The sequence below is a fragment of the Camarhynchus parvulus genome, chromosome 27, assembly GCF_901933205.1.
Source record: "Camarhynchus parvulus chromosome 27, STF_HiC, whole genome shotgun sequence".
Taxonomy (NCBI): domain Eukaryota; kingdom Metazoa; phylum Chordata; class Aves; order Passeriformes; family Thraupidae; genus Camarhynchus; species Camarhynchus parvulus.
Window position 1 is genome coordinate 3,838,468 of NC_044597.1, and position 24,980 is coordinate 3,863,447.

The following is a 24,980-nucleotide window of genomic DNA, read 5'->3' on the forward strand; positions in this document are numbered from 1 at the left end:
CAATCCTCCCTGCCCAGGAAGCTTTGTGCCACTCAGCTGGGGTTATTTAGTGTCCCCTGGAAGTCCTGGAAAATTCCCACAGCACCAGTGAGGGGCAATTCCAAGCTGGAGTAGCATTTTCCAGTGTCCCAGGTACAAAGGGCAGGGGGCTGATGTTTTGCCCAGAACTCTCCCCTCATTCTGGGTTTTACAGAAAGCTCACCCTGCTGAAATCCCCAGCATAGGATGAGCCCAAAATGGCATCCTGTGAGTTTTGGTGGAAATTTTAATTCACAGAGATGCTGCACAGTCAAGGAAAGTTCTTTTTCTCCTTGGATGTAGTTGGAATAAGCATGGGAATAAAGTGAGGAGTTGTAATTGGATTAATCCATCTTGGATTATTTGCTTGGATAGCTGGACTGGAAGGTTCAGTTTTCTGGAGCTGCCAGATTTATTCAGATTGATTTGTTTTTCCTGTCAGTGTCTGGTAACTCCCAGGGGAAGCAGCACAGCAGGGGCAGGGTGGTGATCCAGGAAAGGTGTTCACCATCCTGCCTGGGTGACACCTGCACAAACCCATCAGTCCTGGCTCCAAACCTCAACCACCACTGATTTAATTACTCTAAGCACATTGGAATTAAAAAAAAAAAAGCTTAAACATTGTTAATTGTATTTCAAAATTGCCCTGTGTGGTGTCTGGGCATTGCAGTTGTCACCAGGTTGTGCCTGGAAGGAGCTCCCAGCTGAAATCCAGCAGAGCAGTGTTGGCAGAATGGGCTCTCAGGGATTCTTTGCCAATGTCAGGGTGTTCTCCTGGCCTGTCCCAGCTCCTGCTCCATGGCACAGCACAGGGAGTTCCTGCAGGGATGTGCAGGAAGGTTCTGGAACGTTCCCTGCACTGCCTATGGAATTATGCAGCCACTGGGGCTTTTCCCACTGCTTTTCTCCTGGCCATAACCAGACCTTAAACCAAACATCAGCAGTGAGGTTTAAACCCCAAAAAACTCAATTAATGCTCAGTTTTGTCATCTGTTGTAACTCTGCACTACCTCCTGCCCAAGAGCTGCTGCTCTGTGCTGGGGAGGAGCTCAGTGCAGGTGGGATTTGGGTGGAAAATCCAAAAATCCCCCTGTGTTTACCCCTGGCTCTTGCCCAGTGCTGCCTCCTGGTTCTTACAAGCTCCCCTTGTTTGCCTTGATGGTGTAACTGAAGCTTTAAATTCACCCGAGGACACAGCAACCAACTCTGAGTTCCTGCCTCTCCTTTGGAGCAGGAACCAGGGGAGATTTTGGTGATTTAAACAAAACCCAAACCCTTTGGTGCTGCAGCTGTGGGGACTCACCTGTGCCCAGGTGTCCTCTGAGGTGCTGGGGAGGAAATTCCAGCCAGGAATGTGAAATTCCTGCACCTCCCAAGGGAGTGGAAGCAGCCAGGGCACCTCTTCCCTGGCTGGGGGACTCAAAATTCTGAGTTTTGAGGGCACCAAGCACCTGATGCCTGCAATTACCTGTTGCTTCCCCACCTGGGACAGAATGTTATTTCTCAAAGGAACAAACTGTGACTAGGTCCCCACTGACTTTTTTTTTTTTTTTTCATATTAACCACACATTTACATTTTTTCTCCTGATAAAGGCATGGAATGTTCTGGCCCTGGATGGCAGTAACTGGCAGCGAATTGACCTGTTTGATTTCCAGAGGGATATTGAGGTATAATTAAGTGACATACAAACCCATTTTTTCTTGTTCACATGTAATTACACTCTAGACTGGATTAGTACTCCCAGTGTAACCCTTTCTACCTTCCCTGGAGATAGAAATCATTAATTTCAGCTCTTCAGCTTGAGGGAGTTTTTGAAGCAATCCATTCAGCTTTTGAAAATGGACAGAATTGTGTATGCCTAGCGAGACTTAAGGGTTGTAATGGAAGGAAAGTAGTTTTTGTCTGTTCTGAAAACAGAAATTAGTAGAAAAGGTACTTTTTTTGGTGAAAAATGCTGCTTGTATGGAAGAGAATTTAAGCTACTCTTCCTTGCACTGTGAGGGCTGAATGTCTGTTGAGTCATGGCCTGAAATATTTGTATCTTTAATATCAAAAATTGAAGTGAAGATGATTTGGGAAGCACAAGGTCCAAATTGTCCTTAAAAGATGAAGCTTTGGAGCTGCTCTGTTGTAGCTGAACCCGTGGGATGTGGATTCTGCAGCAGCAGTGGGGATGGAGGCTGAAAATTCAAATTGCCTTCAGCAGGAAAATGGATGAGAAAACCCCCAATGCTTAAATCTCTTGTCAGGATTTTTTACCCTGTTTAAAACAGGTTGGAAGTGGGAGATTGGGAACATTTCACGTTGGAGGGAAATGTGTGGCTTTTAGTTTGTGGTAGACAGAGGCATCAAACAGGTTCCAACCTTGTGGGAAATCCACCCCTGATTTTTGTAGGAAAGGGTTAAAATGATCCCTTTGTGCAGCTGAGAGTCAGGGATGAGGAGCAGGGGGTGGCACTGTCACCTCAGCAGGGTCTGAGTGGCCTGGGGGGAGGAAATGGGGGATTTGGGGTCTTCATAATGAATCCTTCACCTCATAACCTGCCCTAAAAATCCCAGAGCCATGGAATTATTTTATTTAGAGTGGAGTTCCTGATGTGTGGAGTGGCAGGAGGTGGGACTGAGCAGCTCAGCTGGGAATACAAACCAGGCTTTTCCCATTCCTCAGTGCTTTTGGGGTGGTTTTCATGTCCCTGCACATCAAACCCGTGTTCTTGCCTAAGCCCAGGCTTCCCTTCTGAAAGCAAAATTTGTTGTAGCTCACTTCAAAGTTCCTGCTGGGCATCCTCAGGCTCTGCTGTAACAAAGTTAAATCCATCAAACCATGTAAATTCTTGATGGAAACACATTTGGCTCCTCTAATTCAAGCAGAATTTATAGGCTTGCTATAATAGGATATAGAATTTAATATAGAATTTAATATAGACTATGGAATTGAAAATTGAATAAAGAGATAAAATAAAATGAATAAAAGAGATTCTGGAAGGAAATCCTCATCTCACAGATGCCAGTTAGTCCTGGAAGGACCGAGGGGTGCTCCTGCTCTGTGAGGAGCAGCCAAAGTGCAGGGGAAGGTTCTGAGTTTGTGGTGCAAATATTCTGCAGTGGTTTTGCCTTTGGTCCCAGGGGAAAGGTAAATCCTGGCTGTAACAGGGTCTTTGGGTCCAGATTTGAAATTAAAAACCATTTTCTGGATCTCTGGAGCACAAATGGTTGAATCCCTTTTCCTGCAGGGGCAGAACTCATGGGCTGGTTCTGCTCAGAAACTGGAGTTTATCCATTGGCTGTGCTTGGAAATCTGGGATGTGGCTCCTCTCACCTCCCCTGGGGAGTCTGTGCCCATGTCCAGGAGCTCCAAAACAGAGGAAATCCCTCAAAATGCTTTAGCTGGTTTGCTTTAGGTGATTGCTCCTTGTCTCTCCATCTTCAGAAGCTGAATCATTCTCCCTCCCCTCCCTTAGGCCATCCCCATTTTTCTCCCCTTAGCACCTTTTTCCCTTCAATAACAAATCGTTGTCAATCTGCACAATGTTCTGAGCCTCTGGGGGTTCTCAGTGGCTGCTGTGTCTCCCCCAGGGCCGAGTGGTGGAGAACATCTCCAAGAGATGTGGGGGATTCCTGAGGAAGCTGAGCCTGCGGGGCTGCCAGGGAGTGGGGGACAACGCCTTAAGGTACCTCTGCCAGGGGCGGAAAATTCTGAATTTCCACATTGATCTCGCAATAAATGGGGAGAATTTATCCCCACTCGGGATCTGAGACACTCAGGATGTCACAACCTGGAGAGCAGTGACAGAGATTATTCATTTCTTACTTAATTTCTAATTTAATTCATTTTTTATTATTTTATTAATAATTTCTATCATTTAATTTGTCATTTTTTAGCATTTAATTTATTGGGGTTTTATCAAAATAATTAGATTGTAAATAAATAAAAATAAAATTTAAAAAAAATTTATAAAGATATCGCTACATTAATATATAAATATATATTAATATAATATACATATATTATCTATAATATATAAATATAAATTATATTTATAATATAAAGAAATTATATTTATATAATATGTAAAAATAATATATAAAATTAATAAAAATGAACTAGAATAAAATAATACACTGAATAATAAATAAAATTAATTAATATAAATACTATAGATACATCAAGAAATATAAATATATTAATTACTATAAGTAAATAAGTATCTATAAATATATAAGTATATATTTTATATATATAAAATATATAAGCTTACATATAAGTATATATATTTATATTAGTATATATAAATATATAAGTATATTTAAGTGTATAAGTATACATAACTATAAATATATTAATTAGTATAAGTAAATTAAAATATACTACATTAATAAACTAATAAATATAAATAATTAATAGAAATATTATAAATATATCACTAAAATTAAATATATGTATTTATTAATAAAAATAAGCGCTATTAGCATAAATTACTAAATTAAATCATGACTATGATTAATTGAGAGATTATAAATATGTCACTAAATTTGTTTTTAAGATTTTCTTCTGGATTTTCTTCTTTCTTGATTCTTTTCTTGATCTTAATCCTTATTTTCATCCTGATTTCCTTCTTGATTTTCTTGATTCCTTTCTTTCTTAATTAGTTTGATTTTCTTGGTTTGCTTCTTGATTTCCTTCTTGATTTTCTGTTTTCTCCTTCAGTCAGCTTTGTAAAACTTTATCCTGACGTGTTATAATCCACCTGGAATTCCCGATGTTTTCCCTTTCCCTCACCCCAGGACCTTTGCCCAGAACTGCAGGAACATCGAAGTGTTGAACCTCAATGGTTGTACCAAGATCACGGACGCGTGAGTCAAACTCTTCCCTCCTCCCTGGCTGCCACAAAAGCCAGGCCTGGGAATGGGGGAGGTTTTCCATGCAATCATGCAATGGCTTGGCTTGGGAGGACCTTAAATCCCATCCCATCCCACCCCTGCCATGGCAGGGACACCTCCCACCATCCCAGGCTGCTCCAAACCGCATCCAACCTGGCCTTGGGCACTGCCAGGGATGCAGGGGCAGCCCCAGCTGCTCTGGGCACCTGTGCCAGGTTCCATCCTCACCCCACCCTGCCTATCCCATGGATTCCTGTGGCCTGGCATGAATCCATTGCAGGAGTTGTCCCCCTGTGTCTCTTCCAGCACCTGCACCAGCCTCAGCAAGTTCTGCTCCAAACTCAGGCACCTGGATTTGGCTTCTTGCACCTCCATCACCAACCTGTCCCTGAAAGCACTCAGGTAGGAGCTGGCAGCAGGGATTTTCCATGGAATTTTAGAACCATTAAGGCTGGAAAAGACCTCTGAGATCCTCCAGCCATCCCAGCATTCCCTCTGGAGCTGGGCTCTGCCCGGTGTCCCCTGCTGGCTGTGGGGCTGCTCTGTGGCTCCCAGAAACGGGAACAGCAGAGCTTCTGGCTTGGAGCAGGATTTCTCCTGAGGCTTTCCATGTGTGTCCCTGTGTCCCCAGCGAGGGATGCCCGCTGCTGGAACAGCTCATCATCTCCTGGTGTGACCAAGTGACCAAGGACGGGATCCAGGCGCTGGTGCGGGGCTGCGGGGGGCTCCGGGCCCTGTCCCTCAAGGGCTGCACCCAGGTACAGCTGGAAAAGTGGCAGTGGGCACAGCTGGGGTGTCCTGCTGCTCCTCAGCGTGTGGGCATGGGAATTCAGGGGTTTGAGTTATTCCCTTCTCCAAAATCCCCGCGGTGTTGGAGATCAGGTGCTGGCGTGGAAGTTTTTCAACAGCCCCGAGGAGTGGGACAGGGAATAAATCACTTGTGGAGCTGGAGAATCTTTTTATCCTGATTTTCCTTTTCCCACTGATCCTTTGGAGGAGATCACTGTGATCCATGGGCAGATCTGGGCTGGGGGGGTTTCATGGCAGTCCTTTCCTCTGGCTGCTCTGCTCCTGATGGGGAAAAAAGCAGGAGCACTCCTGGTGCTGCTGCTCCTGTGCTGCATTTCCCTCCTCCCCAGGGGAAATCCCCATTCCCTGCTGTCCCAGCTTTAATTCCCAGATCCCAGTGCTCCCAGTTCCCATCCCTGTGGTTTCTTTTCCAGCTGGAGGACGAGGCCCTCAAGTTCATTGGTGCCCACTGTCCTGAGCTGGTGACCCTGAACCTGCAGACCTGCCTGGTGAGTGGCACTGCCAGGATTCCCTGCTGGAATGCTCTCCATCCCCCTGCCCACGGGGCGCTTGGCACCAGCAGCTCCTTGGTGGCACCTCAGGGGCACTGAGCCCCACACCTTTGCTGGCTCAGGGGTGTTTCCCTCTTCCCTCTGAGCTTGTCTGTGGGATGAGCTGGAAAAATCCTTCCCATCAGGCTGGGCTGGTTCTGCCAGGCCTCTCCTCTGGTCCCCTGCAGAACTGAGCCCACAAAGACACCTCTCCTGTGCACAGAAAGGCCCTCAACCAGCTCTGCAGTGCCAAAAATGTGTGTTTATGCCGAAAAATAGATTTTTTTTTGCATAAACACACATTTTTGGCATGGGCTCTCTGTCTGTGCCATTACAGTCCAACATAGGAGCAGGGATGGATGGACCCCCTGTGTCCAGGGGTGGGATTGGATGGACCCCCCCATGTCCAGGGACAGGGATGGACAGACCCCCTGTGCCCATGGACAGGGATGGACAGACCCCCTGGGTCCAGGAACACAGATGGACAGACTCCCTGTATCTTTCCAAGCGAGAATTACAAATCCCTACAAGACTCCCAGCACGTTCCCCCATCCCTCACTGGGTCCAGCTCCAAGACATTTCCCTCCAAATCCCTTCCCTGAAATTCCCAAAACCAGCAAGGTTTATCCTCTTTCTGCTGCTTCTCCATAACAATTTTGGAGTTAAACATTTCCATAGCAATTTTGGGGTCGAAACATTTCCATAACAATTTTTGGACCAAAAAGAGCTGGAATTTGGAACTGGGAGAGACAAATCCTACCTGGATTGAGACAGCTGTGCTTTCCCTGGTAGCAAATCACAGATGATGGGCTCATCACCATCTGCAGGGGCTGCCACAAGCTGCAGTCCCTGTGTGCTTCTGGCTGCTCCAACATCACCGACGCCATCCTCAACGCCCTGGGACAGAACTGCCCGCGCCTCCGGTGAGTTCTGCCAGCACTTCCCCCATGGAACACTCAGCAGATGCTCCAGGTGGTCCCTGAGCCATTTCACCCCCTCAAAGGTTTTCCCATTCTGAGCTTTTTTCCAGGTGGTTGTGATTTTTGGGTTGTCCCCAAATTCTTGGGGTTTAAAAGAGGTCCCAGCGTGGTGCGCACAGGTTCCGTGTGTATCCATGAGGAAAGTTTGGGATTGGGTGAAGCTTTCCTGAGGTGCAGAAACTCAACCAGGACAAATCCCACCCCAAACTCCAGAGGAGGAATTCCAGTTTTCAGCTTCTTTTTTATACCTCTGTCAGGATCAGGATTGAAGGCACTTGGGATGATGGTTCAGGTTCAGACTCAGGTGTTTATTATTTATTGTCAACGTTACAGTCTCACAGCAGTGAGTTCTGCAGTCTTTCATTAGCAGGGCACAAAATGGCCAACTGTCTCTTGTTACAAGGTCTTTTAAGGCTAAACTATCCAATTAAGAAGTGACTCCTAAATTATTTTCCCTTTTAACCCAATAACTGGTCACTCAGAGTCTTCACTGTGGACTTTCCTGTCCAGTTACAAAGTACCACCCAAACCCATGGAGAAGAAGGAAGAAGAACAACCAGCCTCCACCCTAAAACCTCCATCTTGCTTATATTTGTTACTATATTCTAAAACCCCAAACTCTAATTTTCTACCCTGTGATGTTACACACTTCTAACCAACTCCACACCACAATCCCAGTGCTGTCAATCAATTTTGGCAGCTTCTCCACAGCCTCAGGTCAAATGCAGTGTTCTCCTGGCAGTCAGAATCTGTCAGCACAGAAAACACAAAAATTCTCAGCATCCAGAACTCCATAGCAGAGCTTCTGGCTTGGAGCAGGATTTCTCCTGAGGCAAACGAGCTTTTTATGTGTGTCCAACACGGAAAGAACTCCAACACCAGAATTCCTTCTCATTGAGGTGTCGAATCCCAGAGCAGCTCCATGAGGACGTGGGGTGTCCCCTGGGCAGGGGGTGGGACTGGGGGGGCTCCAGAGGTCATTCCCAGCCCTCTCCTGGGCTCTGGGGGCTCCCCCAAGGTTCTCTCCTTGTGTCCTGCAGAATATTGGAGGTGGCGAGGTGTTCCCAGCTGACCGACGTGGGCTTCACCACCCTGGCCAGGGTAAGAGGCCCTGCTCCTCCTCATTCCCCTCCTGCTTTTCCTTCCTTTTCATGGCAAAAAAATACCCCAGGAGGTTTGGGAAAACTTTGAATTTGGGTGGAAGGTTAGTTAAAGTCCAAAAATTCAATTTTATGGGATCTTTGGTAACATCCTGGCTTGCACACCTGGGAGGATTTACATCCAAACCACGGGAAATGTTAAATATTTTAGTTATAAACTTTACTGGTTTGTCTGAATTTAACTCCCTTTACTCTCCATGATTAAAAAAATCCCTTAAATGAGTGAAATTTCCTTTATTATCCTTCAGAAACTTTGTAAGCTTTCCTTCCAGTTGTGGTATTTCATGGAGAAACACTTTAATTTTTAAAGCAAACTATCTTTGTGGTGCTATATTTATATTTATATTTATATTTATATTTATATTTATATTTATATTTATATTTATATTTATATTTATATTTATATTTATATTTATATTTGTAATTGTATTTGTATTTGTATTTGTTTTAGTTTAGTTTTTAGTTTTATTGTATATTTGATTGTGTGCTTATATTTCTATTTATTGTTTCTGTATTTGTATTTATAATATTTATATTTAATATACTATTTATATTTACAACATCATGCATTTATATTTATTCTGTTTATAATTTTTATATATTTCTATTTGCTGTCTGGGCTTCACACTTACCATGGATGTTTGGAATTCTCTTTATTCCTAGAATTGCCATGAGCTTGAAAAAATGGATCTGGAAGAGTGTGTCCAGGTAGGAATGCCACCTCAGGCTGTTTCTCTTGCAGCAGTGTGGAAAATTGGTGGAAAATTAAGAGATTTTCTCCAAATCAGGATTTAATGTGGAATCCTGAGCAGGAAGAGTGGCTGGATTTGGAGAGGAAAATGTTGGGAATGAGGTTTTATCCTTGGTTTGGATTCCATGGTAACGCTGCTGTAAATAAGAAATATTTAATAGTGAGAGATCCTGGGTCAGATAATGGATTTGTGAGAGAAAAACCCAGATTTTTGTGGGAACAGCCCAGAGAAAAATCTTACCTTACTAAAAATAATGGGAGTTCCCCCTGATTTGGAAAAGCATGGGGAAAATTCTGAAACAGCAATGATTTGGGGGGATTGAAATTAAACTGGGCTGAAGCATTTCCAGGGAAAAGGATGGAATTGACTCAAAATTCCATTAAAAAACCTCCAAGCCCGAGGGTAGAGACAAAGGGAATGGGATTCCTGGAAGTTAAGGAAGTTAAAAACAATCCAGTGATGCCTCTGTACCCCAGCTCTCCAAGGGCAGGAGGGGATTTCCATGAGGATTCCTGAGGGGTTGTGAGGAAATCTCATGGATTAGGGAAAATCCTGCAGTTTTGCTTTGGTAGAAGAGAAAAAAAAAAAAAACCCAAATCCTTGTGCCCAGCACCAACATGAAAGGGATTTTCCTTCTTTTCCAGATTACAGACAGCACACTAATCCAGCTTTCCATACACTGTCCACGGCTGCAGGTCCTGGTGAGTATCCCAAGGGACACTTCCAGCATTTCCTTTCTCCAAACAAAGGGATTTTAAACACTCCCTGACTTCACAGTTGGAAGAATTCTGCTGCAAACCTGACCCTGAGGAACCTCTTACCCCATCCCTGCTGCTTGCAGGAATCCCAGCCCAGGCCCCCACAGGGAAAGGGTTGTGGGGATTCTCCCAGGAGCAGAATTCCAGGTGGGATCTGCCTGCACAGGAGCTGCCAGTCTGTCTGTGGGAGAGGAACCTGCAGGAGTGCTCGCTGCCTCTGGGAATCCTTTGGGGCTGAATCTCTGGGAATTTGGTCCCTGTCACCCCTGGGGTTGTGCCATGAGGGATCCTGTCCTGGGGGATGTGGGTTCTGCAGTGCAGTCATCCCTCAGGAAAGGCAGCTCCAGCTCCTGCTCAGGCCCTGCTTCCTCCTCGAGGACTTCCGAGGTGAATCCCCCTGAAAATCCACACCAAAGAGGGACCATCGTGTTCCTGCTGCTTCTTGGAGCTGGGACAGGGCCCTTCCCATGGTGGGTGAGGCCTCGGGTGTCCCAGAGGTGGGTTCTTGCCTAGCTCAGCTGTGCTGGAATTTCTGTGCCACCCTAAAGATCATCCTGTTCCCATGGCAGGGACACCTTGCACTACCCCAGGTGCTCCAAGCTCTGCCCAGCCTGGCCTTGAACACTTCAGGGATCCAGGGGCAGCCACAGCTGCTCTGGGCACCCTGTGCCAGGGCCTGCCCACCCTCCCAGGCAGGAATTTCCCCTTCCAGCTGGAAATTTTCCCTTTCCAGCACATCCCTGCTCAGAAACCCACAGAGCCCGGGAGTGAGCACAGCCCAGCCCAGCCCCACCAACCACCGACCATCTTCCCACCTCCAGCGAGCTTCTGGCTGGTTTGGGGCTGTCAGGAGCTGGGTTTAACCTGTTTGGGGACAGAGTTTAACCCTTCTGGGGACAGAGTGTAACCCCTCTGTGTGGGGACAGAGTTTAACCCTTCTGTCTCGGGACAGAGTTTAACCCCTCAGTTTGGGGACAGAGTTTAACCCCTCAGTTTGGGGACAGAGTTTAACTATTCTGCCTGGGGACAGAGTTTGACCCCTGTGTTTGGGGACAGAGTTTATCCCACTGCGAGCTGATCACGGACGACGGGATCCGTCACCTGGGCAACGGCGCCTGCGCCCACGACCGGCTGGAGGTGATCGAGCTGGACAACTGCCCCCTGATCACCGACGCCTCCCTGGAGCACCTCAAGAGCTGCCACAGCCTCGAGAGGATAGAACTGTACGACTGCCAGCAGATCACGCGGGCCGGGATCAAGAGACTCAGGGTGAGCAGGGGCGGGGAGGAGCTGGGATGGGGAGGGTTAATCCATAGGGATGGGGAGGAGCTGGGGTGGAGGAGGAGCTGGGATAGGGAGGGTTTATCCATAGGGATGGGGAGGAGCTGGGGTGGAGGAGGAGCTGGGATCGGGAGGGTTTATCCATAGGGATGGGGAGGAGCTGGGGTGGAGGAGGAGCTGGGATAGGGAGGGTTTATCCATAGGGATGGGGAGGAGCTGGGATGGAGGAGGAGCTGGGATAGGGAGGGTTTATCCATAGGGATGGGGAGGAGCTGGGATGGAGGAGGAGCTGGGATGGGGAGGGTTCATCCGTGGGATGGGTTTATCCATAAGGAGGAGCTGGGATGGAGAGAGTTTATCCATGGGGAGGAGCTGGGATAGGGAGGATTCAGCCATGGGGAGGAGCTGGGATTGTGGGGGTTTATCCATAGGGAGGGTTTATCCATGGGGAGGGTTTATCTATAGGGAGGAGCTGGGATTGTGGAGGTTTATCCATGGGGAGGAGCTGGGATGGGAAGGGTTTATCCATAGGGAGGGTTTATCCGTGGGGTGGAGCTGGGATGGGGAGGAGCTGGGATTGTGGGGGTTTATCCATGGGGAGGAGCTGGGATGGGGAAGGTTTATCCATGGGGAGGGTTTATCCACAGGGAGGGTTTATCCATAGGGAGGAGCTGGGATGGGGAGGGTTTATCCATGGGGAGGGTTTATCCGTGGGGTGGAGCTGGGATGGGGAGGAGCTGGGATTGTGGGGGTTTATCCATGGGGAGGAGCTGGGATGGGAAGGGTTTATCCATAGGGAGGGTTTATCCGTGGGGAGGAGCTGGGATGGGAAGGGTTTATCCATAGGGAGGGTTTATCCGTGGGGAGGAGCTGGGATGGGGAGGAGCTGGGATTGTGGGGGTTTATCCATAGGGAGGAGCTGGGATGGGGAGGGTTTATCCATGGGGAGGGTTCATCCATAGGCAGGGCTGAGTTCCCATCACTTGGTGCTCGTGCTCAGCAGAGTTGTGAGAACCGTCACATCCCTCATGCTGGGAGGGAGCCCTGTGAACACCACCAGAGGAGGGAATTACCAGGGGAGGGAGCCGAGGTTCTGAGGCAAACCCCGAAATGGCCACGTTTGCCCTTGCAGACCCACCTGCCCAACATCAAAGTCCACGCCTACTTCGCCCCGGTGACCCCCCCGCCCTCGGTGGGCGGCAGCCGACAGCGCTTCTGCAGATGCTGCATCATCCTATGACACTGGAGCCTCCTCCCGGCCAGCTGGGGCTGGAACCACGCCTGGGAATTCCCCAGATCTCCAGAACCTTGGAGGAAAAGCGCCCCCAGTGTCATTTGCCAGGGCCAGTGAGCAGGGCTGGGCTGCCCCGCGGCCCCCCACACACCCCCTGTGATCCCGGCGGGATGAGGGACTGGGGATGGAGCTGCAGCTGGGCCTGGCTTGGCCTGATCCTGACCCATTCCTGCTGGGAATCCCTGGGAATAGCCCTGGCAAGGAGGGGAGGGCTCCCAGCCTGCAGGGACTGATGCTGCTGGTGAGGTTGGAAAAGGAACTGTGAGATCCTTGAAGTGGGGAGAGGGGAGAGGAGAGGAACACGTGCAGAGGGAAAAACCCCAACAAAACCTGGAAACCCCAACAAACCTGAGAACCCCAACAAAACCTGGAAACCCCAACAAACCTGAAAGCTCAAACAAAACCTGAAAATCCCAACAAACCTGAAAACCCCAACAAAACCTGGAAACCACAACAAACCTGAAAGTCCCAACAAAACCTGAGAACCCCAACAAGTTCCATGTCTGTTTGTCAGTGAGGAAATGAAACAGCAGCTGCTGAGCCAGGATTTCCCTCTGGGATCCAGAATTTCCCTGGGATCCAGGATTTCCCTCTGGGATCCAGAATTTCCCCTGGGATCCAGGATTTCCCTCTGGGATCCAGGATTTCCCTGGGATCCAGGTTTCCCCTGTGCTCCCTGCTCCCACCTGAGCACGCTCACATGAGGGCTCATCTTCCCTTTGTCAGATTCTTCCCAGATTGTTGTGACAGAGCTTGGAATTTCTAATTCCACATATTTTACCCTCCCCAAATCCTGCCTTTTTTTTTTTTTTTTTTTTTAATTTTTTTCCCAATTTTTTCTTCCAAATTCAGTCATTTATTGAAATTTCCCAGCCCAGAGCCACAAATCCCTAAGGAATTTTTTTTCCCCAGGAGAAACCTGAGCCTGTGATGAGCTGTCAGGAAGATTCGAAAGGAGCACAGGGAGCTGCACCCCCAGGCTGGGCTCTCCTGGCCTGTGTGATCAGGGATTGGGTGTCCAAATTTATCCCAAATCCAGGTTTTATCCCAATGGCAAGGATAGAATTCTCCACACAGGGAGTAATAGATATACAAATACAGAATTCTCCACACAGGGAATAATAGATATACAAATATAGAAATTCTCCACACAGGGAGTAATAGATATAAAAATACAGATTTCTCAGCACAGGGAGGAAGTCCCAGCCCGTGTTCCAAGGACTGTGAGTTCCCTCCTCCTGTCCCTTCCCTCCATCCCTCCCCCCAAGGAAAAGCCAAGCAGAGCTTTTTGCTTGTTGCCCTGATGAAGAATTAAGGATTCCCTGATGGAGCAGGGCTGGGATCCTCCCTCCCTCCCTGTGGGGGCCCTTCCTGCCCTCCCCACCTGCCCAGGTAAGTGTGGAGCCCTGCAGGGAGCCCTGGATGGGCTGTGGATGTGCCAGGCCCAGCTCTGGGGGAGCAGGGGGGTCACTGGCTGCTTTTTTGGGGTGTTCCAGGCTCCAGGGGAGCCCAGAGTGATGGAATTCCAGGGTGGAACTGCTGGGCAGATCCCAAGGGTTGAAGGGGCAGGTCGGTGTCCGTCGTTCCCGCTGTCCGTGCGGGGAGCTCGGGGCTGGAGCTGCCCTGGGCCGGGGGGTTCGGCTTCCCCTGGGTGCTGAGGAATCTCCTGGTGGGCAAGGAGCAGCTGCAGCAGCAGGAGTGGCTGTTCTGGGATTGGGAGGGGAGGGGATTTTCCCACCAGGAATTCCAAAAGGACAATGAGCTGTTCCCAGCAGGAGGGTCCCAGGTGCCCCTGGAGCTGCACCCCTTCATCTCCCCCAGCCTGGGAGCACCTCCAGGCTGCTGTGGTTAAAAGGATACTGTCAATGCCCTCCTGTAGATGGCTTTTAATCCCTTATATTTATTCAAATCCTCTTTAGCGCTGTGGATTCTCCCCCCTCTCCTCGGGCGCCTTCGTTTCCAGAACTTTCTCCAGGTTTCAGGGTGGCAGAAGATGGTGGTGACAGACTGGACGGGCAGAGGGGTCACCCAGCAATCACAGGATTTGCACAACTCTGGGAAAATAAAAAAAAAACAACACACAAAACACTTTTGTTTAGTTGCTACTGTGGCAGGGGAGAGCGAAGAGCGGGATTTTGGCTGACTGATCCCTTTGGAACAGAGCAGAGTTTTCCAGGGAAAACTCCAGAACACAGAACCCAAAGCAATTTCATTTTCTGTTTGCAGACCAGGGTGACAGCGTTAAGGTAGCTCAAACTTCTTGACAGTGTCCTTTTAAGTCAATTATCCGTCTTCAAATGGACTCTTCCTGATGTTTATATTTATAAATACCAATAAACACCATTTTCCAAGCTGCGTCTCGCTGGGGGAGTCACTTGGTGGGGGAAAATTCACCTCCTGCATGGGGCAGCTCCTGAGGGGGAGCTCTGAGTGTTTGCATGGAGTCAGGGATGGTTTTTTGGGGTGGGAGGACCTCAGGAACTCCTTCCATAGCTTGGGATGCTCCTGGGGCTCAGTGCCCAGAATTTGGAGGAATTTCTCCATCCTGGGGTGTCTGTGGGGGCTCTGGGGCAGCTCCAGCACAGAACCAGCCCTGGGTGAGGATCCCATCCTATTTCCAGGCCAAATCCAGCCCTGGGTGAGGATCCTGTCCCATTTCCAGGCCACATCTCTTCTCCAGCCTCGGCTGGGGCAGCTCCTTCAGTTTCACCCCCTGAGCTGCTCCCTGTCCTTGGAACCCTCCCTGGCTGTGTCCCCAGCCGTGGAGCAGGGGCTGGACTGTCCCCACCTCCTGGCAGAGGTTCCTGGAGCCTGGATCTACCTTCCAGCAGCTTCCAGCACCTTCCAGCTGCCCCTGAACTCCCAGCAGGAGCAGAGACCTCTCCAGGAAACAGCCTGGGACCTTCTGGGGTAGATAATCCTCCAGCAGGGCTGAGCAGATCCAATGGAACCAAAAAAAGAGGATTTTCTGGGCTTTGGAGACGCTGCAGCACCTTTTGTCCCAGTTTTGTGACAGGATGAGGATGGGGCAGGTGGGAACAACAAAATCCTGGTTTTTGCACATCTCTGTAATTCCCTGGGTGTTTCTGTTTGATTTTCTCTCTGTTTCTCATGGCTGGCTGCTGCTGCCGTGGCTTTGGGGTAATTTGGGGGTTTTTTTGGCAGGATAGAGGTGGATTGGGATCAGTGTGACAATATATTGTCCTGGAAAATGTCCTAAAACATTTTGGCTTTTTCTGGTGAAGGGTTGTGTGATTGTGGGGGTGTTTTGGGGGGAGTTAATCCTTTTTGCTTCCTTTTCTGACATCCAGGTCAAGGTTTCTGCCCTCCCAAAGCCTGGCAGAAGCTGCTGTGCTGCAGTTTGGGTTATGTGGGGCCAAAATGATGGAGAAAATCAAGGAGAAGCTGCTTTTCCTCCTCAATTCCCAGCCGCAGGGGACAGTCGGGAAGGGCTGGTGGCACTCTGGATGCCCATGGAGTGTTTTTGGGAGGGTCGGGGACGCTCCCTTGTCGCCCCCAGTGATGGGTCCAGGGCTCCATGTCCTCCCCGTGTCCTCCCCGTGTCCTCCCCGTGTCCCCCCCGTGTCTGTGATGTCCGCTCCGCTCCGGGGCTGTCCCAGCTCCTCCCCTGCTCCCGCTTTGTTGATCCCAATCCTGTCCTTTGCCCCAGGAATTCGCTGCCAAGCACGTCCCGGTCCCGCTCCGCCGGCTCCGGGAAGGATCCGGTGTTTGGGACAGCCCCGGACCGAGCGGCCCGAGCCGGGTGTCCCCTGCTGGGGACAAGGGACCGTCCCCGCTCCCCAAATCCACCCCGGGCACCCCAAAGCCCAGCGGGCGCCGCAAGGACGAGGCCGTGCTCGGGGCCGCTCCCGCCGTCCTTTAATGCGCAGCGGGGACACGGAGAAGGACACGGCGGGGACAGGACGGGTCCCGTCCCCTCGGGCGGGCTGGGCCAGCCCCGGGCTCCTCTCCCGCGATGTCCCTCCCAGGCCGGCTCCTACCGCAGCAGCAGCTGGAAGCCCTCGGGGGCTGCGGGGAGGGGACGCGGCTCAGCCGGGGCCACCGATGTCCCCCGGCCGGCCCCGCCCGCCCGCGGCCCCCGCGGTACCTCTGCCGATCGCCACCACGAAACTCGCCTCGTCCTGGAGGTTCCTGATCATCTGTAGAGAGAGGGGGGAGCTCAGGAGGGGCTGGACCCCCATCCTGCGGCAGCACTGGGGACCCCGAGGGGCTGCGGGGTCTGTCCGTCCCCTCCAGGCTGTCCCCGTGTCTGTCCTCACCGCGTCGCTGACGAGGACGTGGATGCCGGAGGGTCCCTGGCGGGAGAGCCGCAGGATCTGCCCCGGGGGCAGCCCCAGCAGCTCCGCCAACCTCGCGGTGAGCTCGGGCACCGTCAGCTGCTGCAGGTGCAGCTCCTGGTACAGCCCTGGAGAGGGGTGGGATGGGGTGGGATGGGATGGGATGGGATGGGATGGGATGGGATGGGATGGGATGGGATGGGATGGGATGGGATGGGATGGGACGGGGATGGGGCTGAGTGCCCACCCTTCCATCCCCCGTTGCCGCACACCTGAGCCCCCTCCTCACACACCTGAGCCCCTCCTCACCTGATCCCGCATCCTCCGCACTCTCAGCCCCGCCGGGCTCCCGCGCCACGTACAGGGTCAGCCGGGGCCGCGGGCACCTGAGGGGGCACAGGAGGCTCTGTCGGGGGGCCAGGATGGGGCCGGACCCCATGGAGCCCCCCGGGGGTCCCCAAAAAGCGGCGCCGGGGGCGCCGGAGCCTCACCTGCCCGCCAGGGCGTGGCAGAGGCGGATCCCGTCGGGGGCTCCGCAGATCTGGATCAGGTCCCGGCGGGAGAGCTTCAGCAGATCCGCGCCTGCGGACGGGGGGGCTCAGGGGGCGGCAGGAGGGGGTCCCGGCTCTGCCCCCCGGCCCGGCCCCGGCTCTCACCGGTGAAGTTGGCGAAGACGCGGGCGCAGGAGGAGAAGCGGCGGCGGAGCAGCCACTGCTGCGTCTCCAGGGGGGATGCGCAGGGGCTCAGCGCCTGCGGGGGCTCAGCGGGGGCTCAGCGGGGCACGACCCGAGCGGGCACAACCCCAACCCCTCCTGGGGGGCTCTGGGGGCTCCCTCACCTCGCCGGGACTCTCCGCGGGGCCCTCGGCAGCGCAGGCGGGGGACGCGCACACCCTGCGGGCAGGGCGGGCTGAGAGGGGGAGCCCAGCAGTGGGGACAGGGGGGTGCGGGGGTCCCCGCTCACCTCTCGGGGCTCAGCAGCTTGAAGGGGTGCGGGGACGGCAGCCCCGGGGTGCCCGGGGGGCTGTGGGGGGCGCCCAGCGCGTCCGGCCAAGGGGGGCACTGAGGAGGAGGATGGGGAGTGATGGGTGCGGGGTCCCGGGGGTGCCCTCGGCGCACGGGGGGGGTGCCAGGGCCGGGCCCCACCTCGGCCAGCACGGTGCTCTCGTAGGACGGCTGGAATTTCTCCCGCTCGGCCGCCGGCTGCTTCTCCACCTTCTCCCGGTCCGTCTTCTGCTTCCTATCGGCCCCCTTGGGCTGTGCCGGGGGGTGAGGGCGGCCCCAGAACCCCCCCGGGACCCCCGGACCCCTCCATGCACCCACCCCCCAGCCCAGAGCGGGATCTCCCAGTACTGGGGGAGCACTGGGAGCGCTGGTTTCCCCCCCTCCCCGGTACCTTGAACACCTTGACCAGGCAGCTGGCGGAGTGCAGGTGCTCGGGGGGTTCCCCCTTGCCCCCCGCCCCGAAGGTGTCGATCTGGATGCGGAACGGGACCCCCTTCTCCCCCCCGTTCTTCCGCAGCGTGAACTCGGTGCTGATGCAGTGAACCTGGGATGGGATGGGATGGGATGGGGGGACAGCGGGGTCGGGACTGGGAGCTGTGACCCCCCCAAAACCCCCCTGAGCCCCCCAAAGGCCCGGCCAGGCCCGGCCCCCACCTGCACGAACACGGATGTGCGTCGGGAGGGGTCCCAGAGGAATTCCACCGTGTTGAGCAGCGTGGGGTGGATTTGGGGCTCCAGGATGCCCACGGAGAGCGGGATGTCTGCGGGAGCGGGGTCAGCGCGGCCCCTGCAGCCCCCCCCGGCCCCCCCCAGCCCCGGCACCCACCGATGTCCAGGATCCGATCGCCCGGGCGGCTCCAGCGCCAGCCCTCGAGCTGCTGCTGCTCCGAGTACTGGAGGCGGCGGTCGTGGAAAACAACCCGGACCAGGCTCTGGGCAGGGGCACGGCCTGAGCCCCGGACTGGGGCTGGACTGGGGCTGAGCTGGGCTCGGACTGGGGCAGAACTGGGGCTGAACCGGGGCAGAGCTAGGATTGGACTGGGGCTGAACTGGGGCAAAATTGGGGCTGGACTGGGGTAGAACTGGGACTGGACTGGAGCTGAACCAGGGCAGAGCTAGGATTGGACTGGGATTGAACTGGGGCAAAACTGGGGCTGGACTGGGATTGAACTGGGGCAAAACTGGGGCTGGACTAGGATCGAACTGGGGCAGAGCTAGGACTGGACTGGGGCTGAGATGAGGCTGAACTGGGGCAGAACTGAGGCTGACATGGGGCTGGACTGCGGCAAAACTGGGTCCGGACTGGGACAGAACCAGGACTTGAGCGCAGATCTTTTCCCCGGGCCCCCCCCACATCCCCACCCCACTCACCTTGACCACCCTGCGGCCCTCGGCCGGGTCCCCCCGGGCCGTGCCCGTTCCCATCATGCGGATCTCGTAGGGCTGTCCTGGGGGAGGGGGCGGCAGCGGGGGCTGAGCACTCAGCGTGGGGGGTCCCTCCTGCCCGGCGCCCCCAGACTCACCCTGGTTCAGGTAGGTGAGGGTCTCCTCGTGGCGCCGCACGGCCGGGGAGGTCGGGGCACACAGGATGTACTGGAAGGGCGGCTGCGATGTGGAGATGCCGCCGTTGGGCTCCTCCTGCTTCAGGTAGGGCAGGACCGGGGGGTCCCTGCGGGAAAACGCCCCCCGGAAAGGGTGGGAGCTCGGCCGTGCCTCAGTTTCCCCGAGCGCAGCGGATTTGGGGTGTACCTGAGCACCCCCGAAGAGGGCAGCGGGTACATGTCCCCAGGGCTGGACCAGTAGTGGTCGGGCTGGCCGTGCCAGAAGAGCATGGTGGTGGCTGGGGGGACAGGGGGGACACCCCGCGAGCAGAGGGTGACAGCACAGAGGGACAGGTGGGCAGCCCCGCCCCCACCTTTGTAAGCACGGGGAGGGGCGCTGGGAGCGGGGCTGGGCCCAGTTCGGCCCAGCTGGGACCAGTTCGGGGTGTTGACAGTAAACACCGGGGAGGGAGGGGCAGCGTTTGCTGTCAATACAATGGTGGGGGGACACAGAGGGCTCCCCCAGTCCCTCTGTCCCAGCCAAGAACCCCCCCGTGCGTGTCCTGTCACCGGCCCCCTTTTAACCCCTTTAATTCCTGCCAGATTTGGGGTGAAAAAAGGGCATTTGCAGAGCCCCAGGGTGGGGGGATCGGTGGGTGCTTTGGTGTTGGCGTTGTCAGATTTGAGGGGGGGGGTCTATGGGTGCTGTCCCCCCTCATGGCGACACAGGGGTGTCACACACAGGGGGTGTCACACATGGACCCATCACTGTAATGAGCTGGGGTGGGGGGGGGTCTCAGCTCCATTTCAGGGGTGGGGGGGACCCTCCCCAGCTCACTGAACTGGCCCAGGCGGGCCCAGAGCTCATCCAGGCCGTGTCTGTCTGTCTGTCTGTCTGTGCAGCCATTCCCAGTGTGGGATGGGGCTGGCAAGGAGCTCCTGGGGGAGTTTTGGGGGGTTTGCACCCAGCTCTGGGGGTCCCTAGTGTGAGCTCCAGCCCCCCCAGCTCATCCCTGAGCCTTTGGGGGGTTCAGGGGGTTCCCAGTGCCCGGGGCTGTGGGGGATCCCCAGCACTTCCCCGTTCCCTCCCCGCTGCAGACACAGAGACTGGGCTGGAGAGTCCAGGATGTTTTATTGGGGGCCTGGAGATGGGACAGGCTCGGAGCAGGGGACAGCCCCAGGTCACTTCTTGGCCTCCTCCTCCTTGGACAGGGTTTTGATGATCTCCTCCTTCTTGGCCTGCAGCCGCTCCTCGCGGCGCTTCCGCGCCTCCTTGGTCTTGGAGCGCCGCGCCTCCGCCTGGTCCCTGCGGGGTTGGGGACGTGAGGAACCCACAGCGGCCCCACAACACCCAGAACAGCCCCACAACACCCCAAACAGCCCCACAACACCCAGAACCAGCCCCACAATACCCAGAACCAGCCCCAGAACAGCCCTACATCACCCTAACCCCTGTCCCCATCTCCCTGGGCCCTGCTGTCTCACACCACCCAGAACAGCCCCACAACACTCGGAACAGCCCCACACGACCCAAAACAACCCCTCAACACCCAGAACAGCCTCTCAACACCCTGTCCCACAGCCCCACAGCACCCTGCCCCCTGTCCCCATCTCCCTGCTGTCCCACACCACCCCGCAGGATCCCGGGGATTTCCATTCACTCCATGCAAGGAGCAGCTGTTTGGGGTCACATGTCTCTGCTGAATCCCAGAGTGATGAGGTTCAGCTTTTCCCCCACAAGGACACCGCAGGATTTTGCAATCCCTCCCCTGGCCTGGTCAATCATTCACTCACTCCAGCAGCTGATCAGGAATCTCCCAGTTCCCACCTTGGTGAAACCCCAAACCCCACCAGACCCCACATTTCCCTGCTGCCAGCCAGCCCTGCCCCGTTTGGGATGGATTCCCCCCAGGAATGCCCCACAGGGGGGGAATTATCCCTGACAATCCCCTCCTGCCTGGGGCAGCACTTACGCCAGGAGCTTCTTGCGGGCTTTGTCGGCTTTGAGCTTGTGGATGTGCTCCATGAGGATCCGCTTGTTCTTGAACACGTTGCCCTTGACCTTCAGGTACAGGCTGTGGTACCTGGGGGGCACAGGGGGGTGGGGACATCAACACCTGGCTGGGAACACTGGGATGGACAGGGATGGGATGGACTGGGGTGGACTGGGATGGGATGGACTGGGAGCACTGGGATGGGATTAGGGGATGTCCCCGCCCCGCTGGTGGTGTGGGAAGGGAAGGGCCAAGGATTCAGGGCTCATCCCAGCCCTTCCTGGCAGAACTGGGCCTGTTCAGGGACTGGTCTGGCCCATACTGGGAGGATTGGCCCTGCGCTGTGCCTAGCCCTGACCCACCTTCCCGAGGCTGGGAATGACCAGGGAGGGCTGGGAATGCCTGGGGCTGCCCAGGGCAGTGGAACTCCGGGCTCTGGGGCACAGCACAGCACTCACATGTGGCGGTCGATCTTCTTGGACTCGCGGTAGCGCCGCAGCAGCCGCCGCAGGATCCGCATGCGCCGCATCCAGGTGACCTTCTCGGGCATGCGGGCGTTGGCCGTGCCCTTCCTCTTGCCTGGAGCGGGGGGAAAGGGGTCAGGAGGAGCCCAAATTCCTGCCAGCTCAACCCCACACCCATCCCAAAGCTTCCCATCCTCCCTTTCCCCTCAAAGAAACAACCACTGACACAAGCCGGGGGTTTCCTGGGGGCCAAACCCAGGAGGGGATTCCCAAGGGTGAGGGAGCAGCAGCTGTGGAAGGTGGGGAATCTCCCCCATTCCCTGGGGGATTGGGCACTCAATTCCCCCATTCCCAGGGGGATTAGGCACTCCCAGCTGTTGATTTCTCCCATTCCCAGGGGCACTCCCAGCCGGTGCATCCCCCTCACCGATGCCCATGTGCCGGCCCTTCCTGCGGGCCAGCGTGTTCTTCCTGCAGCGGGCGCGCGAGTGCACGGTCACGGGCTTGCGGATGATCAGCCCATCCTTGATCAGCTTCCGGATCTGCTGCCCTGCAAAAGCACCCAGCACTTCCTGGGGGCTGCCAGGCCAGCAGCGACCCCAGCCCGGGGGGATGGAGAGCACCCGACACCAGGGACAAGGCAGTGCCACCCTCAGAGCCCTGTGTTCCCTCCCCTCAGAGCCCTGTGTTCCCTCCCCTCAGAGTTCTGTGTTCCCTCCCCTCAGGGTTCTGTGTTCCCCCTCCTCACAGCCCTGTTCTCCCCCTCCCCACACCCCAGTCATCATCCCCCTCACAGCCCTGCTCGTTTTCCCTCCTGTTTCTCCCACTGAACCTCCAACGACCCCAACTCCCTCACTCATTATCTCAGAACCACCAGGCACCTCCTCAGTGCAAATCCTGAAAATCTCCGCTTTAACCTGCAAAGAATTTGCTGAGTTTCACCTAAACCAAATCCTGAACCAAATGCTTTTGGGAAATCTTTCCCACACTCACTGACTTTACCAATCTAAACCAACTCCACCGTTAGGGAGCTCCCCAAAACCTCTGTTCCCGCCCTCCTGGATCCCACAGACCCCTCACGTACGGGAGTTGGCATTGGCGATCTCGTTGGTCTCGTTGGGATCAAGCCACACCTTCTTCTTCCCGCAGCGCAGCACGCTGGAGGCCAGCCTCTTCTGGAGCCGGAGCATACTGCCAGGGAAACGGGCACGGATCAGGGGGGTCTGCACCCTTTAGGGACCCCTGACCCCCCCTTTAGGGACCCTACAGCCTCCTCGGGGACCCCTGACCCCCCTTTAGGGACCCTCACCCTCCCCCAGGAGAGCCCGCACCCTTCTGGGAGGGTCCTCACCTCCACCAAGAGACCCTGTGCTCTCCTTAGGGACCCTCACGCACCCTCAGGGTCCCGCACCGCCCCTCACGGGACTCTCAGCACCCTCTGGGACCCCTCAGGGACCCCCAACCCCCCTCAGGGACTCCTCCCCCCGCCCCTCAGACCCCTCCTCACCCCTCTCAGTTCCTCAAACGCCCCGCCCTGCTCCAAGGGGCGCATCCACGCGCCGCAGTGCCCCAGAGCAGCGCCCCCAACCCGCTCAGCGCCCCCAGACCGCCCTCACGCCCCCCCGGCCCCTCAGCGCGGCCATGGCGTCCCTCCGCCATCTTCCCGCCTGGCCTCAGGAAGCCGCGGCCGCCTCACAGCGCCCGGAGCCGCCATCCAGCACTGCCCGGACGCCGCCCCGGTTCTGAGGACACTCCTTCGCTCCCCTTCAGCCCTCCCCGGTGCCTCCCGACCGCCGTTATCCCCCGAGCAGCGGCCACAGCCCGGCTCCCACCTCATGGCGGCGGCGGCGCCGGGGCCGGAGAGACGCAGCGGCAGCGCTGACCCCGCCCTCTGCCTGTGGAGCGTACCACCCCACCCTTCCCCCCCGCGTCCGTTCCCGCCGCCTCGCCGCAACCCGAAGCACGATAAAGGAACAAACGCGATAAAATCACGCGCGGTCGCTTATCTAAAAGATCGAGACCCACGTAGAACACGTGGGAGAGGCGTGGGTCCTGCCCGGCTCCCCCCTCGGGTGTAGTAGGATGGTGCAGCCCGCGCGTGCGTGGCGGGAAGGGCTGGGCGGGGGCTGCGCATGCGCAGTGGGGATGTGAGAGGCACGTGGAGAGAGCAGTGGGATGGACTGGGATGAACTGGGATAAACTGGGATGGGATTAAAATGGGATTTGGGGATGTCCCTGCCCTGCTGGCAGCATGGGAAGCGCAGGGCAGGGGGTTCAGGGCTCATCCCAGCCCTTCCTGGCAGAACTGAACATGTCCAGGCAGGTCTGGGCATGTCCATGGGAGCGCTGGCCCTGTGCTGTGCCTATACTGGTCTGTACTGGGAGGCGTGAATCTGCTTTGGGATCATGCTGGGCTGTGCTGGGAGCCCAAAATCACCTGGTGAACCCTGAAATCACTTGGTTACCCCGTGAATTTGCCTGGTGAACCCCCCAAATCACCTGGTGAACCCCGAAATCACCTGGTTATACCTGAAATCACCTGGTTACCCCCCCGAAATCAACTGGCAAACCCCCAAAATCACCTGGTTATACCTGAAATCACCTGGTGAACCCCCAAAATCAACTGGTTACCTCCCAAAATCACCTGGATATTCCTGAAAATCCCCTTGCTCACCCCCCAAAATCACCTGTTCATCCCCAAAATCACCTAGCGACCCCTGAAATCACGTGGTGAGCCCCCAAAATCACCTGGTTATCCCCCAAAATCACCTGGTTATCCCCTGAATTGGCCCAGTTATTCCCAAAAATTACCTCAATAACCCCCCAAATCACCTGGTTACCCCCCAAAATCACCTGATTGTACCCCAGAGTCACCTGGTCACCCCCAAAATCACCCGATGAGCCCCCAAAATCACTTGATTGTACCCCAAAATTCACCTTATCATCACCTCGTTACCCCCCGAATTCGCCTGGTTACCCGCAAAAATCACCTTGTTACCCCCTGAAATCACCTGGTAGACCCCCCAAATCCCCTGATTATCCCCAAAATCACCCGATTATCCCCGAAATCCCCTGATTATCCCCGAAATCACCGGAATTTCCCCCCAAACCCCGCCCGGGTCGGGGCCGCTGCCGCCTCCCTGCGATGTGGCAGAGCCGCCATATGGAGCTGCTGCCGCCGCCAGATTTTTGGTTGGTTTCCCCAGAAAAAACA

At 54.9% G+C, this 24,980-nt stretch overlaps 3 protein-coding genes across 6 annotated transcripts in view; 1 reads left to right on the forward strand and 2 right to left on the reverse strand.

Annotated features, from left to right (window-relative positions):
* FBXL20 (F-box and leucine rich repeat protein 20) overlaps positions 1 to 13,257 on the forward strand; it is a 32,135-nt gene extending 18,878 nt beyond the window's left edge. For all 4 annotated transcript variants that reach the window (XM_030966225.1, XM_030966223.1, XM_030966226.1 and 1 more), the window contains exons 4-15: positions 1,612 to 1,686; positions 3,596 to 3,690; positions 4,805 to 4,873; positions 5,207 to 5,302; positions 5,532 to 5,658; positions 6,124 to 6,198; positions 7,033 to 7,163; positions 8,261 to 8,321; positions 9,044 to 9,088; positions 9,777 to 9,833; positions 10,947 to 11,159; positions 12,304 to 13,257. In XM_030966225.1, coding sequence (XP_030822085.1) covers positions 1,612 to 1,686; positions 3,596 to 3,690; positions 4,805 to 4,873; positions 5,207 to 5,302; positions 5,532 to 5,658; positions 6,124 to 6,198; positions 7,033 to 7,163; positions 8,261 to 8,321; positions 9,044 to 9,088; positions 9,777 to 9,833; positions 10,947 to 11,159; positions 12,304 to 12,411 — 1,152 coding nt within the window. In that variant the 3' untranslated portion in view covers positions 12,412 to 13,257. The remainder of the gene's footprint in view (positions 1 to 1,611; positions 1,687 to 3,595; positions 3,691 to 4,804; positions 4,874 to 5,206; positions 5,303 to 5,531; positions 5,659 to 6,123; positions 6,199 to 7,032; positions 7,164 to 8,260; positions 8,322 to 9,043; positions 9,089 to 9,776; positions 9,834 to 10,946; positions 11,160 to 12,303) is intronic.
* Positions 13,258 to 16,371: 3,114 nt separating this feature from the next.
* On the reverse strand, positions 16,372 to 19,875 carry LOC115913922 (transcription factor CP2-like protein 1). The gene is made up of 15 exons (XM_030966230.1): positions 19,517 to 19,875; positions 19,291 to 19,436; positions 19,139 to 19,215; positions 18,594 to 18,699; positions 18,422 to 18,528; positions 18,159 to 18,311; positions 17,909 to 18,019; positions 17,727 to 17,824; positions 17,602 to 17,656; positions 17,420 to 17,513; positions 17,255 to 17,345; positions 17,073 to 17,149; positions 16,746 to 16,891; positions 16,574 to 16,625; positions 16,372 to 16,494 (listed from the first exon to the last, which is right to left on the reverse strand). Exons 1-15 carry the CDS (start codon positions 19,597 to 19,599, stop codon positions 16,463 to 16,465), a joined length of 1,428 nt encoding a protein of 475 aa, XP_030822090.1. The 5' UTR covers positions 19,600 to 19,875; the 3' UTR covers positions 16,372 to 16,462.
* Positions 19,876 to 20,420: 545 nt separating this feature from the next.
* RPL19 (ribosomal protein L19) lies at positions 20,421 to 23,674 on the reverse strand. The gene is made up of 6 exons (XM_030966305.1): positions 23,599 to 23,674; positions 22,851 to 22,957; positions 22,194 to 22,316; positions 21,761 to 21,881; positions 21,282 to 21,392; positions 20,421 to 20,614 (listed from the first exon to the last, which is right to left on the reverse strand). The coding sequence occupies exons 1-6, from the start codon at positions 23,601 to 23,603 to the stop codon at positions 20,491 to 20,493; spliced, it is 591 nt and encodes a 196-aa protein (XP_030822165.1). The 5' UTR covers positions 23,604 to 23,674; the 3' UTR covers positions 20,421 to 20,490.
* Positions 23,675 to 24,980: the final 1,306 nt, after the last annotated feature.

Coding starts and splice junctions, on each gene's coding strand:
- LOC115913922 (XM_030966230.1), bottom strand. CDS start 19,599: ATGCTCTTCTGGCACGGCCAGCCCGACCACTACTGGTCCAGCCCTGGG. Junction 17,657..17,726: donor AAGCTGCTGAGCCCCGAGAG/GTGAGCGGGGAC, acceptor CCCTGCCCGCAG/GGTGTGCGCGTCCCCCGCCT. Junction 17,514..17,601: donor CCGCGGAGAGTCCCGGCGAG/GTGAGGGAGCCC, acceptor GAGCCCCCGCAG/GCGCTGAGCCCCTGCGCATC.
- RPL19 (XM_030966305.1), bottom strand. Junction 21,393..21,760: donor AAGAAGATCGACCGCCACAT/GTGAGTGCTGTG, acceptor TGTGCCCCCCAG/GTACCACAGCCTGTACCTGA. Junction 20,615..21,281: donor GCCCGCAAGAAGCTCCTGGC/GTAAGTGCTGCC, acceptor CCAACCCCGCAG/GGACCAGGCGGAGGCGCGGC.